This window comes from Urocampus carinirostris, chromosome 1 (genome assembly GCF_059441175.1).
Source record: "Urocampus carinirostris isolate Australia breed hairy pipefish chromosome 1, RoL_Ucar_1.0, whole genome shotgun sequence".
In the NCBI taxonomy this organism is placed as follows: Eukaryota; Metazoa; Chordata; class Actinopteri; order Syngnathiformes; family Syngnathidae; genus Urocampus; species Urocampus carinirostris.
Window position 1 is genome coordinate 29,471,420 of NC_142349.1, and position 15,812 is coordinate 29,487,231.

A 15,812-nucleotide genomic window follows, 5' to 3' on the forward strand; every position below is an offset into this window, starting at 1 on the left:
GTCACCGTAGTGACCTCGTCTTAATCCATTTTTATTTCTTGACATTTCTTTTCATTTCATAACAAGATAATAAAATTAAAATGAAAAACTATTACAATAATAACATATTGGCTTCTTCTTCGGTGCCATAGCTTGAAATCTTGATCTTCATGGGACTGTGCCTTGAGCGGTTATGATTTCTACAGCCCGGTGTTATGCCGAGAAATGCATCCCTGCCGAGATATGCATCCCCTCGCTACTACAACCACTTTTGCCTCGTTTTATCTTACTTTTATGTCACTTTTAGGGAATGTAAAGGCGAACATAGAACTAAATCCACTTCGTCTTGCATTTGATGGGAATGTAATACAACTTAAACCATTCCGTCTTTGTTTTTGTTGTGAACGTAATCGAACGGTAATGCACACCGTATATAAATCACTTTTGAGAACTGTTATGCACTCTACCGTAAAGCTTATTATGCAGAAATAAGCTTTATGGTAGAGTGCATAACAGTTCAATATGAGCGATTTGAATAGAAAAAGGCAAAATAAACATGTTACCTGCTCAAAAGTGATTTGTATACGGCGTGCATTACCGTTCGATTACATTCACAACAAATACAAAGACGGAATGGTTTAAGTTGTATTACATTCCCAATAAATGCAAGACGAAGGGGTTATGGTTATATGTTTGCCATTAAATTCCCTAAAAGTGCAATAAAACGAGGTAAAAGTGGTTGTAGTAGCGAGGGGATGCAAAGCTCGGCAAGGATGCATTTCTCGGCATAACACCGCCTCGGCAGCTTTTATACCCGCGGTCCACACGCGGAAATGACGCGGAAATGACGCGATGAGGAAGCGGAACAGTCGCCGGCGTCTGTTTTGCGGGCATACCACCGATGAACAGCGGGTTGGTCAATTTTGCGCATTTTCCATCGCGGGCAACCACGGGCAAAAAAAATATCGCAAAATTTTACCCGCGATACAGACGCAAACGGCTGTGTGACTGGGCAATAAGGAAACGTACCTAGTGTGTTGTGGAAACTCAACCGATAGAGGGGAGCAGAGCACCTTTAACGTGACCACTTACTGGTTACAGTGAGCACATGGGTTTTGATCTCAGCGCTGATGTAAATACGTCCTCTTCTCTCGGTGTGGTCTGTCCCACACAGACTCGGCACGTTGGCCACACAGCGCTTGTGTATGTTCATCATACAGTCTGCAACACACAAAATAGCAAGTAGGAAGTCAACGCCTATCTGCTTTTAAGAGGTGATAATGTGTACAAAAATGTTCAAACCAAGCCAAATCTAAAGCAAGTGATACTAAAAATATTAAATGATTTGTGAGAAAGCCAAGCAGGACGTCTTAAAGTTGGGGCTGCGTCCTTTGAGATAAATGGTCCGCATTTCAAGTGTTTTTCAAGACACTGAAGCCCTCCCAAAGCACTTTACAATGTGCTTCACTCTTGCCCATTCGCCCACACACTGATAGTAGCATGAGCCATGCAAGGCAACTACCTGCTTATCGGTGGCAATATGGATTCAGTGTTTTGCCCAAGGACACCTTGACATATATATATCACAGAGGAGCTGGAAATTGAACCTGTGACCTCTTGAACACAAAACAAGCACTTAATCTCCTGAGCTACTGCTGCCCCAATCAGTGTCTTTGAAAATGTTGAAGTCTAATATTTTCTCTATTAATAAAGGGGTCAGGGTTAGGGTTAGGCATAGTTCGAGGCGTCCTTAAGACGTTTAAAATTAATTACTTTCTCTATTAAGTATGTGTTAACAATTCCCATCTGAGTTCAAAGAGCTTTTATATACTGTATATTTGTTCACCGCACCTATCTGCTTTTAACTCACTTTTATCATCGATGTTTCAGCCACGGAGCGCATTAGGCACTAAGTTGCGCCCTAAAGACAGCTACGCTGCCAGAAGACCTCACTGGAAATAGCTCACCAATGTTAGGACATTGTGATTTTTTAGTAAATTGTTTTTTTAGAAGTTGACCGTGGATCGTGAATTTACCTGGGTGCTTGAAGTTTAAACTTATCTCATCATCATCTCATCTCATCAGCCGTACCGCTTATCCTCATTAGGGTAAACTTATTCAAGGATAAAAATGGTGAAAGTAAGAAAAGGACTACCTCAAATACAGTCCAAATGCCAACCCATAAGGAAAAATTAAGAGTTTATTCAAGCACGTCTAAGAGAGACACATACATGAACGTGCCATACAAGCAACTTGACAGAGGCTGCAATGGTGATTTCAGTCAGAGGATGGCATCAGAAGGTAGAATGTTATGAAGTTCTGACACCACCTTTAAGTATGTGTTAAAAATGTCCAACAGGGTACAAAGAGCCCTTATGCAATATTTCCATTTGCGCCTATCTCCTTTTATCTTATTTTTTTCAGACCTGTTCATTACGTTAAAGGATTGAGAGCTAGGGGGAGGTTGGAGTGTACCATGAAATTGGTGAAAGAAATAAAATACTTTTTTCTATAGTAAAGAACAAACACCAACCCAAACCCCCAAAAAGATGGAAAACAAGAGACATGCATGTACTCACATGCAAGTCATGCACAGGCTGGAATCATGACAGTATATAGAGGCAAGGAGTAACAAGGTTTTCAAATCCAGCACCCCACCATAACCTCTGGGATTGGGATTGTACGTCTTATAGAGAGTACTTACGGTCACATCTCATGCCCTGATGAATGAGGCCGTACAGTAGAGAGCCACAATGGTCACAGAAAGTCGGACTGGAGTAAGTGTGGATCTTAAACTTGTGCTTAGCCCTCGGATCCTGCAAACACAGAGAAATTGTATACCAGATGCTAGCTTGCATGCTTGTGCAAATTAGTACTATACAATTTTAGTACAAACACACTGTTGAAAAATATCTCATGGCAAACTAACTGGAGAAAATGTTAAGACATGTTGGAAAAAAAGCGTATCATCTAAAATGTCCCAACGAGCTATGAATTAGGCAAAGTTGACAATAAAAAGTTGTTCTCCTCAGTCTCTAGAAATTCCAAACATTAAATATAATATTTCAGAAAAGATAATGCCATTTTCATTTTTTAGTAGCATTTAAGAGCACCATTTTTAATTTGAAAGTAGTTCTTACTTATAAAAAGAAACAGCTCATCAAACTTGATGTTACTGCAATTGTCCAGCAGGTGACATTAATGCACCATCAATAACCAAGGAACAATCAATGTTAACATAAATGATCGGGAAAATTACCAGTGTTGATTTACTTTGCACTGTAAGAAATGAAATGAAATTAAAATCCTGCACCAAAAAAACAACCTAATTGATATCGGATCAGTATTGATCGATACCATGGATTTACTTACAACGGCTCGATATTAAAATTCCCAGTATCGCCCAACCGTGCTGCGAAGACAATCGGCCATTTTAAAAGAGGCCTTGAGAGACAAAATCTGCCCTCCTCCACATGTTGCTTAATGCGTTGGAGGCTGCAAGCAATTATTGGGTAAACAAATAATAATCGAGTGACAGGAGAGTTGAAGTCGAAAGAAAGAGGGATAAGTGAGAAAAAAAAATAGTGAGTATATTGGTATAACAATAGATCAAAATAGTTTATGGCTTTATTACTGTGTAAACAAATATTGATCATCTGATAGTGAAGCCCAGTTGAATACTCATTATCATGTCAACTGTGTTTCTGGCCTCTTGTATCAATCAGTAATAACTAATAAATAGCACCAGCAATTCAAAGATAAACCTGTAGTGGGTTTTACATAATTCACCCACGGAACCATTGTTTAGTTAGCAAGTTCCTAGGGGGACTCTTAATTCGGCCGGCTCGAGCCGCTCTCTTGTTTTTGTTTTGTCTTTGCAAGTTTAAATGTCATTAAAGCAGCTTTCGTTGGCACCTTTGTTTGACACTGCGCCTACGACTCCCGTCTCTGCTCGCTACATTGGTGACCCCGACATTAGTCTCGTGGAAGTTTCAAGTGCGACGCCCCCAGCCAGCAAGGCACGCACGGCCACTGACGATCAGAATGTGTCAGGTCTGTGTTACTACCATGCACGTTTTGGGCCCAGGGCCAAGAAGTGCCGTCCCCCTTGCACCTCCAACGCGACGGGAAACTTCAAGGCCTGCACTCTGTAGCGGCCGTGAGTGCAGGCGCAAGAAACCGGCTACTGTTCATCCGGGACGCCATCTCCGGCCAAAAGTTCTTGTGTGACACCGGCGCCCAGAGGAGCGTCCTCCCTGCCACTGTGGACGATGTGGGGGGGGGGGACACATGGACCTCCATTAACTTCTGCCAATGACACCCCCATCCGCACATACGGGACACGGACAGTGGACGTGTGTTTTGGGGGTCAGCAGTTTACATGGGACTTTGTCACTGCGGATATTGCTTTTCCTCTTCTTGGTGCAGATTTTCTGTGTGCCAATGGATTACTCGTCGATGTGAAAAATGGCCGCCTCGTTGACGCATTTAATTTCTCCTCTCTCGCGTGTGTCCGCGACAAAGGGATTTTTGAGGGTCTGTCCAGCTCTCTCTTGGACGGTGATATTTACCACCGGCTCCTCGCTGAGTTCCCCAGTCTGGCGAAGCCCACCTTCTCAGCCTCCACGACCAGACATGGGGTTGAGCACCACATTGAAACCAAGGGCACCCCTGTTCATGCCAGGGCCCGACGACTCAATCCAGAAAGACTGGCAGCTGCTAAATCCGAATTTGCTAACATGGAACGTCTCGGCATCATTCGCAGATCAGACAGCCCCTGGGCCTCTCCACTACACATGGTCCCGAAACCAGGCGGTGGCTGGCGCCCATGCGGGGACTATCGCCGCCTTAACGAGGCTACCACGCCCGACCGTTACCCAGTCCCGCACATTCAAGACTTCTCTGCACACCTGGCGGGCAAACTTCTCTTTTCCAAGGTGGACCTAGTGCGGGGATACCACCAACTGCCAGTGCATCCCTCAGATATACCGAAGACGGCCGTGATAACTCCATTTGGGTTGTTCGAATTTCTCAGTCCTTCCAAAGGCTGATGGATTCAGTGCTCAGGGACATGCCTTTTGTGTTCGTCTACCTGGACGACGTCCATGTTGCCAGCTCCTCAGAAGAGGAACACTTGGAGCACCTCAGAGACCTCTTCACCAAGCTCAGTCAGCATGGCCTGATTATAAATCCCGCGAAATGTGTTTTTGGCGTACCCTCCATCCACTTCCTCGGGCATCTCATCACCAAGGATGGGGCTTCCCCCCTACCGTCTAAGGTAGAGGCCGTCTCCACCTTTCCTCAGCCGCCAACAGCACGGGGCCTCAGGGAGTTTCTCGGCATGGTGACATTCTACCATAGGTTTATTCGCCGAGCCGCTGATGTCATGCACCCACTCTACGAGGCCCTCAAGGGTAGGTCACCCAATCAAGCTGTTGAATGGACCGCTGAGAGGACCAAGGCATTCGAGGACACAAAAACCGCGCTGTGCCAGGCAGCCATGCTGGCTCACCCAGCCCCCGGAGCCCCAGTCGCACTGACTACAGACGCATCAGACCTAGCAGTGGGTGCCGTGTTCGAGCAGTGGGTTGACAATGCTTGGCAGCCACTCGCCTTTTTTAGTCGCCAGTTGGTCCCCAGAGAACGTAAATACAGTGCATTCGACAGAGAACTACTTGCCATCTGGTTGGCAATTCGCCACTTCCGTTTCATCTTGGAGGGCCGTGAGTTCATCGTCTTTGTTGATCATAAGCCTCTTACGTTCTCCATGTCCAAGACGTCCGAACCGTGGTCCGCCCGCCAGCAGCGCCAGCTGTCATTCATATCGGAATACACGACTGACATCAGGCACATTGCTGGGAAGTCCAACGTGGTTGCGGATTGCCTGTCCAGAGCAACCATCAGCGCTGTGCAATTGGGGCTTGATTATTCCAGTATGAGTGTGGACCAGGTTTCTGATAACGGCATCCAAACGCTCAAGAGCTCAGACACTGGTTTGCGGCTGGAGGAGGTTGCGGTCGGAGACTCAGGGGCCAAGCTTTGTTGTGACCTCTCCATGGGTTGGCCTAGGCCGCTTGTCCCTGCTGGCTGGCGTCGGGCTGTTTTTGAGGCAATACACGGCCTGTCTCATCCTGGCAGGAAAGCATCCATTAAGCTACTGGCCCAGAAGTTTGTGTGGAAAGGGATGAGAAAGGACGTCCGGGACTGGGTCGACTCATGCGTGGCATGTCAACGCGCCGAAGTGCACCGTCACATCAAGGCTCCATTGGTACCATTCGCCATCCCCGAACGGAAGTTTGACCACGTTAACATCGACCTGGTGGGCCCACTGCCCCCTTCACATGGTTTCACTTACCTCCTGACGATGGTGGACAGGACGACCCGTTGGCCTGAAGCAGTTCCGCTGACTTCCACCTCAGCTGTCGATGTGGCCCGGGCGTTCATCGGCACATGGGTCGCCCGTTTTGGACTCCCTGCAGATCTCTCATCTGACAGGGGCGCACAGTTCACCTCCGAGGTGTGGAACACGGTTGCCGAGAGCCTGGGAGTCAAACTTCACCGCACCACTGCCTACCACCTCCAGGCTAACGGGTTGTGCGAGCGGTTCCACCGCTCGATGAAAGCGGCCCTGCGCGCCAGCCTGACCGATGGGGACTGGGTCGATAAGCTACCCTGGGTCATGCTGGGACTGAGGACCGCTCCCAAAGAGGACCTTCAGTGCTCTTCAGCTGAGTTGGTTTACGGTCAAGTGCTGCGGGTGCCAGGTGATTTCATCCCAGTCCCAACGACACCATGGGCTGCATCCAGGGAGAAGTCCATCTTGCAGGGCACTGCAGGAGCGTTTGTGCCTATCCCCACATCGCGACACGGCAGGCCAGTTTCACGGGTTCCCTCCAACCTGCGCTCGGCTGGTTTTGTTTTCATTCGCCACGATGCCCACCGCGGACCATTGCGCCCTCCTTATGATGGACCGTTTAAGGTCCTGCAGCATGGTGACAAGACCATGGTCGTGGACATTGGTGGTAGGCCAGAGACTGTCTCCGTGGACAGGGTTAAGCCTGCCCACATGGATATGTCCAAGCCATTGGAACTGGCCCAAGCCCCACGGCGCGGCTGTCCTCCTGCGACACGACCCTCCGGCCCTGTGGATACCCACTCTGACCCTCCGCCCCCAGCACCTGTGGGCTCTCCAACTGAGTCCACAAGCTCTCACCCCCCCACTGTTCCAGCTCCTTGTACCCGCAGTGGCCGGGTCAGCGTCCCAACCAGGCACAGAGACTTTGACTATGGGTGAATTCTGGGGGGGCTTGTGTAGTAGGTTTTACATAATTCACCCACGGAACCATTGTTTAGTTAGCAAGTTCCTAGGGGGACTCTTAATTCGGCTGGCTCGAGCCGCTCTCTTGTTTTTGTTTCGTCTTTGCAAGTTTAAATGTCATTAAAGCAGCTTTCGTTGGCACCTTTGTTTGACACTGCGCCTACGACTCCCGTCTCTGCTCGCTACAAACCTTTAGTTATACTCCTGTTCATACATTACATTTTCAACAAACATGTATCAAGAGTAAATAATCACAGGTTTGTTTGTACTGCAAGTAATAACAAAATAAATAAAAGAAAAGAAACATACAATTTGATTTCCTGATTTCAGCTGGATCTGTTCCAGAAAATATAGTGTGGTAATGAAATTGCTGCTCTCAGAATTCTATGTGGATGAAAATGATTGTGCGGCTGCCTGCGATTTCCTGGGTGTCCTTTGTCTGCAGTGGTTTTCATCTCCCTTCAAGAGCGACCAACTCGTGCGCTAGGTTTATTTATTTATTCTAATTCCTCGGCAAAGTGAAAGTGTTGTTGCTGCAATTGAGTTGAAAGTAAATGTGAAGATAAGAGGCAAGAAAACATGAGTTCATATCGTAAATCCGATAAGAAATGTGATAAGTTGACTGCTGACAAGAGTGTCAAAGTTTCTTCTCCAAATCTATAATCGGCTCCTCAATATATTACTATATAGTACTTTATATACAGTATCGGTTTTCTCTATGTGAAAGCGGTTCTAATTACCGTATTCATTTGTGTATAGTAAAAATGGTATGCTAGGGAAAAATTATGATGGTAATGCTGACCTGTGCCGCCAAGCAGAGTAGTTACCTTTTGGATCGGATTTTAAAAACGTCCATTTCAAACTTATTTTGACCTGTGTGTCAATTATAGGGCTGGTTTTGTCACAGACCAGAACGGACACAGGACTCAATTGCATGCGTTTCTCAGATTTTATTGAAAGAGAATGAGAGTAAGGCTTGCTTGATTGCTTGATCCCAGGACTGGCGGAGAGCGGGAACGAGCAAGGCGGGAGCGTCACCTCCGTGTCGGAAGAAGACAGGCGGGAATGGCAAGTCGTTTGACCAGGACTGGAGATCAGAGGCGATGTAAAGTTCGTAATAGTGCTCGTAGGCAGGCGGCATGCAGAACAGGCGTAGTCAGGTTAAGAAACGGATCGAAAACGGGAATCAGGCAGGAAGCAGGTTTTAACAGGGACGGAGTCGGACGGGAACGCTCACTGAGTGAAACACAACAGCTCGCAACGCTCTGACAACGTTTGAACTGCAGTCGGGGGCTTAAGAAGGGTGTGGCCACCAATCAGCTTGTCCGGGCTGTTGGCGCCAATCAAGCTGCCACAGGTGTTCCAAATAGGGCAATCATGACAGGGTTATTGCAACCATTTTCTTTGAAATTACCCAATACCAAGTCCCTAAAATACATTATTTTATTGCATCATTTTGCTATAGTATAAATCATCGTGAAAATATAATTTTTACCTCAAGCATAAATACAGCACAAAAATAATAACATAGCAAAATAAAAAACTATACTTAAAACTGGCAATATAAGCCAAAAGAACAATATTATTTTTTGCACTGTACAATTATGTAAATGAAATAGACATAATTAAATACTAAAGTAAAAATATAAACAAAAAAAGAAAAGACTGGTGTTGTGAAATCTTTAAGTGAATTTAAAATGAATCAAAGTGATATAAGTGAGTTGAATCGAGTTTGAAGATCTGCATCGATAAATTCCTACTCAGTTTCCCATTTTTTCTCTCAGGTTTCCTTATGACAAACATCTTGTTACAAAATAAAAACCCTTTGCAAGATGGTTAAAAGATGCTCATTATGTTTATAATCGTGATTAATTGTATTTTACACTAAACCTTCATTGCATTTGCCATGATAGATATTGGTTAAGTAGTGAAATGCTTATAATTTTTAATGTTTTGCATTAAAAAGACCAGAAAATTTTAACAACTGATGAGACATTTCAATTTGATACCTATATGACCGAAGGGATTGAATGATGAACATATGCCGGATACATACTTTAGACCCGGTTAGCATATTTTTGCCTTTGTACTCACATGCACTGCACCGGACACAGTTGCATAAGCAAGATGAGGACCTTGAATGTAGGTTTCATCACAGCCTCCTTACATCCCTTAGCTTCAAGGACAAGTATTCTATTAACCCAGATTTATAATTGACTTCTTCTTTTAAACATACGCCGTTGTGAGTCAGAGGATGGGGGGGGGGCTTAATGCTGAGAACTGGGGTGACCATCTAACCGACAACACAACGTAAATCTTCCTTGATATGCGCAATGATAGATTGTCCTCGACAAAAATTCAGGCCAAACAGGGTTGGGTAGGGTTACTTTAACTGGATTACTTTCAATTACTTTTGGATTACTCCAATACCAAATATGCAAATAAAAGACAAAATAAACTAAATCTGAATAAAAACACTAAATTTTGTGCAGGCTTGGGCAGTAACAGAATGCATGGAACGGCAAAAATGATGTTGGCAAGCTGTTTGGATTTATTTTCATTTTGTTTCTGTCGCATTTTATGTTAGTTTTGCAGGAGATCAAAGAGATCAAAGCCAGGAGAGAAAGCTTACCACGTGTTGTGAGTCATAATCTTATTCATATTTAGTTTCTTTTGTAGGCAGCACGGAGGTGCAGTGGTTAGCGCGTGTGCGGCACAGTTCTGAGGTCGTGGGAACCTCCTGCGTGGGTTCAAATCCAGCTACCGGCCTTACTGTGCGGAGTTTGTATGTTCTCCCCGTGCTTGCGTGGGTTTCCTCGGGGCACTCCGGTATCCTCCCACATTCCAAAGACATGCATTTCAGGTGAATTGGACGGTCCAAATTGTCCCTAGGTGTGAATAAACGAGTGAGTCGTCTGTCTTTATGTGCCCTGCGATTGGCTGGCAACCAGTTCAGGGTGTCCCCTGCCCACTGCCTGATGATTGCTGGGATGGGCTCCAGCACCCCCGCGACCCTACTGAGGATAAGCGTTGCAGCTAATGAGATGAGTGTCTTTTGTTAGCATATTTGGTATTGGAGTAATCCAAAAGTAATTGAAAGTAATTCAGTTAAAGTAACCCTACCCAACCCTGAGGCCAGACATGTACAGAACGTAAACATGCTAAGGACCATAAAACAATCTCACCTAGCTTTGTTTCTGAAAGATGCCTTGTAATTGAAATGATCACACACGGAGACAGCATCTTCATGTCCAGTATAATGCAATGGTCAGAAAGTGAGACCTACGTCTTTTGTAAATCGTTGTTTTCGCATTGTTTGTGAATAAATGCGTTGTGCCGAGAAAATATCCCTTTTCATCCGTGATTAACACGAGTAGGGCTGGCTACAAATGTAGGCTGAATGATAATAAAGCATAGTACTGAAAAAATAAAATATAAAATATTGGGCGTTGACATTATTTTACTACACCTGCCCACCAGACAACATATAACCAGGATCAGTCCCCGAGCCAAACTGAGTGTGACATGCAGTGTTCCCTCTAAGATGCGCGCGTGCGCAATTGCGCACTGCTCACACATTCTCAGCGCACAAGAAAATCTAGCCAGCGCACAAAAATGAGGGCTCATAATTACTTATTAAGAAGCGACTTAAGTCAAAGTTACAGTGCATGAAGGTAAAAATACACGGGTTCCCCTGACGTTGTGTCCTGCGGTATTTTGAAGTCGAACGAAGTTGAGTAAAGTTAGTCGAGAATGTCAAGAACCGGCTTCTTCGGCTCGGTTCACTAAAAGGAACCGGCTCTTTCGGGTCCAAAATGGCTCTTCAGGTTGTTTTTGCTTCTTTAAATCCCAACATGACCAAATATTAAGTAAAATTATGCACAAAATGACTTAAAGGAAGGGGGGAATAGAACAAAAAAGAAAAAAATACCAAAATGAAAAAGTAGTGAAAAGCTGAGAAAAAAAGATAAAAAAGGAAGAGAAAAAAGGAGGAAAAATTTAGAAAAAAAGCCAGAAAAAAGAAAGAAATGTAGGAAAAAAGTAAATAGAGAACAAAAAGAAAAAAGTAACAGCTCGGAAAAAATAAACACAATGAGATTTTTTTTAAAGGAATTTTTTTAAAAAGTAGAAAAAAAACACAGAAAAAAGAATAAAAAGTTTGTGTTACATTCAAATAATTTCCAATTATATCAAGTGAATCTTGTTGCCAACATTGTACTTCCACTAAAAAATGTGATTAAGTACAGTTCTGTATCTTACAACCGACTAAATAAGCCCCCCAAAATGTTAATATTGTGCGACAAAATATATCAGAAAAAAAAGGAATGGATATCTGGTGAAAGAATTGTAAGAACAAACGACGTTTGTAGGCCGTACAACCTTTGCAATAGTACATGAGTCAATTCATTCAAAAGAGAAAAATAATTTTGCATTGCCGGAAACTCAGCAAAATGTAACTTGATGTCAAGTTTTGGACATGTTTGACAATTAATTATCTTGCCACACTTGGAATTATAGTGGCTCACTGTTGTTTCAAGCGTTGCTCACCGACTTTGTGTGAACGCTCAGACCCGTGGAAAATTAGAGGGAACATTGGTGACATGCCTAGTTTACATTTTCAAATTTACTAGTAAAATGAAGTAATACTGTCGAGTGGCGAGCTATTTTCAGAACTAGTCGACGGGCTTCCCACGTTATCCTTAAGGACTACTTTAGGGCAATGTAAGATTAAAAGGTACAATTGTGAATGATCACAAGTCTTTGTAAATTAAGCTCTTGTTCAGACCATTGTATCATCCATCCATTCATCCATCCATTTTCTGCACCCTTAGGGTCACTAAGATCACCGGGGTGCTGGAGCCCAACCAAGCCATCTTTTGGCAGTGAACAGGGGACAACCTGAACTGGTTGCCAGCCAGGCACACAGAGAGAGACAGAGACAGACAATTCTCTCATTCACGCCTAGGGACAATTTGGAAAGGCCAATTAACCTGATGATCTTGGAATGTGGGAGGAAACCGGAGTGTCCAGAGGAAGACCTCACAGGCACAGGGAGGCCGGTTGGTAAAATTGAACCCTGGACCTCTGCACCATTGGGCTTACATGCTAACCACTCATTCATTCTATCAAGCACAATATTTTGTTATGTATCCTGCAGCCAGAGACAACTGTACATCAGCTTGTGTAGGCAAATACAACCTTAGATAGGTGAGATAACTGTAACAATCAGCCCCTCAAATAGAACCAGATTTGTTGTTGGTCCAGGCAAGAGTTCAAGCCTGAGAGCCTCGACTTCATGTCACAATATATGACATAGCTGCGTTTGAGGTGACAACCTCTATCCCTTGTTTCCCACCCATGAACTCGTATCAGCTAATCCCTCTCGACCCCCCTTGTTGAAATGTCGTATTTATTCCACACATCTTTACAACATTGGATAACGCTTAAAATGGTTGTGTCATTTTTGTCCTCCTAAAGAAACCATATTAAAACAAAAATATATTTACCTCCCCATCTTTTTCAATTTGTAAACATTTTTGGAAAAGCGGCAGGAAGCCACTTGGCGGCACTAAAAAGCCTCATGCAGCTCCTGAGCCGCGGGTTGCAGAACTCCGGCCTAGCCAGAGAAGCAAGGTTCCTGTCTCCTTCCCCACTAAACACTGCTTGTTTGGAGTTAGGCCAACAGAAAGCATTTGTGGCGTTTAAAACGGTAAAAGTGACTGAGTTGGTGATCTGTTCAGGGAATGGAGAGTTCCTGTTTTCAGCAGATCATAAATATCTGTTAAATGGGAGGAGGGAAAATCAGGTGATCTTCAGATGATTGACACTTTTGTCAGTGTTAAAAACGAGAGCTCACAATACAAACGGCAATCAGTTATACAGAGTATTTAAACACAAATTGTCTAACAATAAAGAGCATTTCACCCAAAAAAGTCCGATCACATCACACCGATTTTGGCTAACCTGCATTGGCTCCCAGTTAGCCTTAGATGTGATTTCAAAGTTCTTTTAGTATTATACAAAATCATACATGGACTTGCTCCCTCTTATCTTTCAGATCTGATTTCCCGATATGTCTTGGTCCGAAGCCTACGTTCTGAGAGTGCCAGTCTTCCGGTGATCCCAAGAGCAAAGAAGTGTTCTGCTGGTTCGAGAGCGTTCTCCATCTCGGCACCGGTGCTGTGGAATGCTCTTCCCCCTGAGATCCGATCTGCAATCTCAGTGGAAATGTTTAAATCTAAGCTTAAAACTCACTTCTACTCTATAGCATATGAATAACCTACTCTTTTCGTCGGCTCCAGAGCAGGGGTATGTATGATAATATTCTGAAAAATAGTCTGTGTAATATAGTGTAATGATCTGTGAAGCCCTTTGAGACTCTTCGTGATTTAGGGCTATACAAATAAAAATGACTTGACTTGACTTGACTTGACCCTTTTTCCTGGGGGCGACTGAGTGTACTTAGGGTTCCCCTGAGAGAGGAGAGGACAAGGAACTTATAAGACCCTTGGCGTCTTCAAAGGATGTTGATGACGTTATGAAAATGCTCTGAAGAAGGGAAAAAGGAACGCCACAGTTTTCCCATCGGAAGCCCGAATGTGAGGGACTGCCTTCATTTCAAAAATAGAAATAAAAAAGAGACTGCCTGTCAGCTCTCGCGAAGCCAACGTTAATCATGTAGTAATACTCGGCAGCGCTTCCTAGAGCGCTTGAGAAGGTGAAGCCCGTCATCAAATCATGAACTGTCATCAACATCTCTCGCTGCCAACGGCTGAAATAATGCCAAAGACACTGGTAGTCGACGAATTTAGGAAGATAGAATTCCAGCCTACTTTAATTATTATGATAAAACAGAAATAACCAACATGATAAAGAAACCTAATAAAAATATCTATTATCAGATCCAAGATCTTCTAGATTTGTCCTTTGCAAGTTAGAAATAATCCAAGTTGTTGTTAGTTGATTGTTTGATGAGGAAAGTAATTAATTCCAAAAACGATGGATGGACATTTCATCACATACAAGTCAGATTATCTTTTACAAAAGATGTAGGTCTCAAAAACCCCAAAACCTCAGCAGCCAAACATCTCTCCAGAATAAACATAAAAAAGTTACCAACGATCCATTCCTTCATTTTCTGAACTGTTTACCCTCACTAGGGTCGGAGGGATACCAACAATTGTTCTGAGGAATTTCAAGAAGTTGTTGACGAGGACTTTTAAACATTAACAACTACCAATTAACACATACTAAAAAGGGGAACTGAATTGTACGCATCCAAACTTTATTCTGAGTGTCATTGACAAAGAATTGAAGGGTTGTTTTTAGTTATTTAGTATTTTATTTTTCATTGTAATTTCCAGACAGTTTTTTTCTATTATACCATGATGATCTGAAGATATTTACTATATTTCCCACAATATAAAGCGCACAAACATTAGCCAGGAATTCCAAGGTGTGTCTAATAAGCTAGTGCGCCGTATAGTCCAGTAATAGATTACTGTAATGCATAATTGTTTATGGACCAGCGTCTGACCTGCAGCGTGTCAACCCCTGCATTTACCAGCTGGCAGAGACGGGAGGCAGCGTCGTGGCCGTCATAGACTTTCTGGACTGGTTTGCAGGCTGGGGGCGTAGTTGATGTCATGCACTTTCCGGACATTTTCAACATCTTACCTAATGTTTACTATTATGTGTACGGTAATGCTAATTGTAATTCACCCTGGTCAATCCTGGAAGGGGATTACCACATGTGAGGTCCTTTCTCAAGGTTTCTCTTTTCTCCTCACACTGAGGTTTTTAAGTTGTTGCCCGGCTGGTTTAAGATCAGATAATTGTGTCATTTTGTAATTGTAATCCTGTGCAGTCCTTTGAGATATTTTTGTGATTAAGGGCTATATAAATAAATGTGACTTGACTTGACTTTATTTTGTGTGCACTAGTTTAAAAATACATAAAAAACTGAGCATAATACATGAAAAATAAATCACACATAAACATAGAATTTTCAGAATTTATTATACTAAGGAAGATTAAAATGAATTCTTATTTTTAGAATCACTCAGCCCATGCTTACACCGCTTGTTGAATATGTATTTCGGTATGTTCAGTAATTCATGTATTTGCTGAAACTGTCAATAGATAAAAGATTGTGAGCAACATTTTTACTTCCATTGTGTTTTTGCATTTATGGCGATGGAACACATACAGAATGCACATACTAAACATGTTTAAAAGAGGCTATTTTATGCATAGTGACAACCCACATGTATGTTTAGAATGCCTCATATGACTCATTGCGTGAAATGAAATCCTTACATATTAAACCGTAAACCTGTTATTTTGTTTTAAATCAGCACCGTTATGCGTCGGCATAATTTTCCACCTTTGTTGAGGCCCAGCATCACACGCATCTGTCATCATATGTGTGCTAATTCTTGTGGTGGGCCTTCAAACCTTATCTGCTGGCCTAAAACTATATCTCATCTCATCATCCTCAGTAGGGTCGCTGGAG

The 15,812-nt window shown here is 43.4% G+C and overlaps 1 protein-coding gene across 3 annotated transcripts in view; it reads right to left on the reverse strand.

Moving 5' to 3' along the window:
• Positions 1 to 15,812, reverse strand: part of prkcbb (protein kinase C, beta b) — a 134,420-nt gene that overhangs the window by 82,415 nt on the left and 36,193 nt on the right. For all 3 annotated transcript variants that reach the window (XM_088333973.1, XM_088333965.1, XM_088333956.1), the window contains 2 exons: positions 2,684 to 2,795; positions 1,072 to 1,200 (listed from right to left, as the gene is read on the reverse strand). In XM_088333973.1, the coding sequence (XP_088190099.1) occupies positions 1,072 to 1,200; positions 2,684 to 2,795 (241 nt within the window). The remainder of the gene's footprint in view (positions 1 to 1,071; positions 1,201 to 2,683; positions 2,796 to 15,812) is intronic.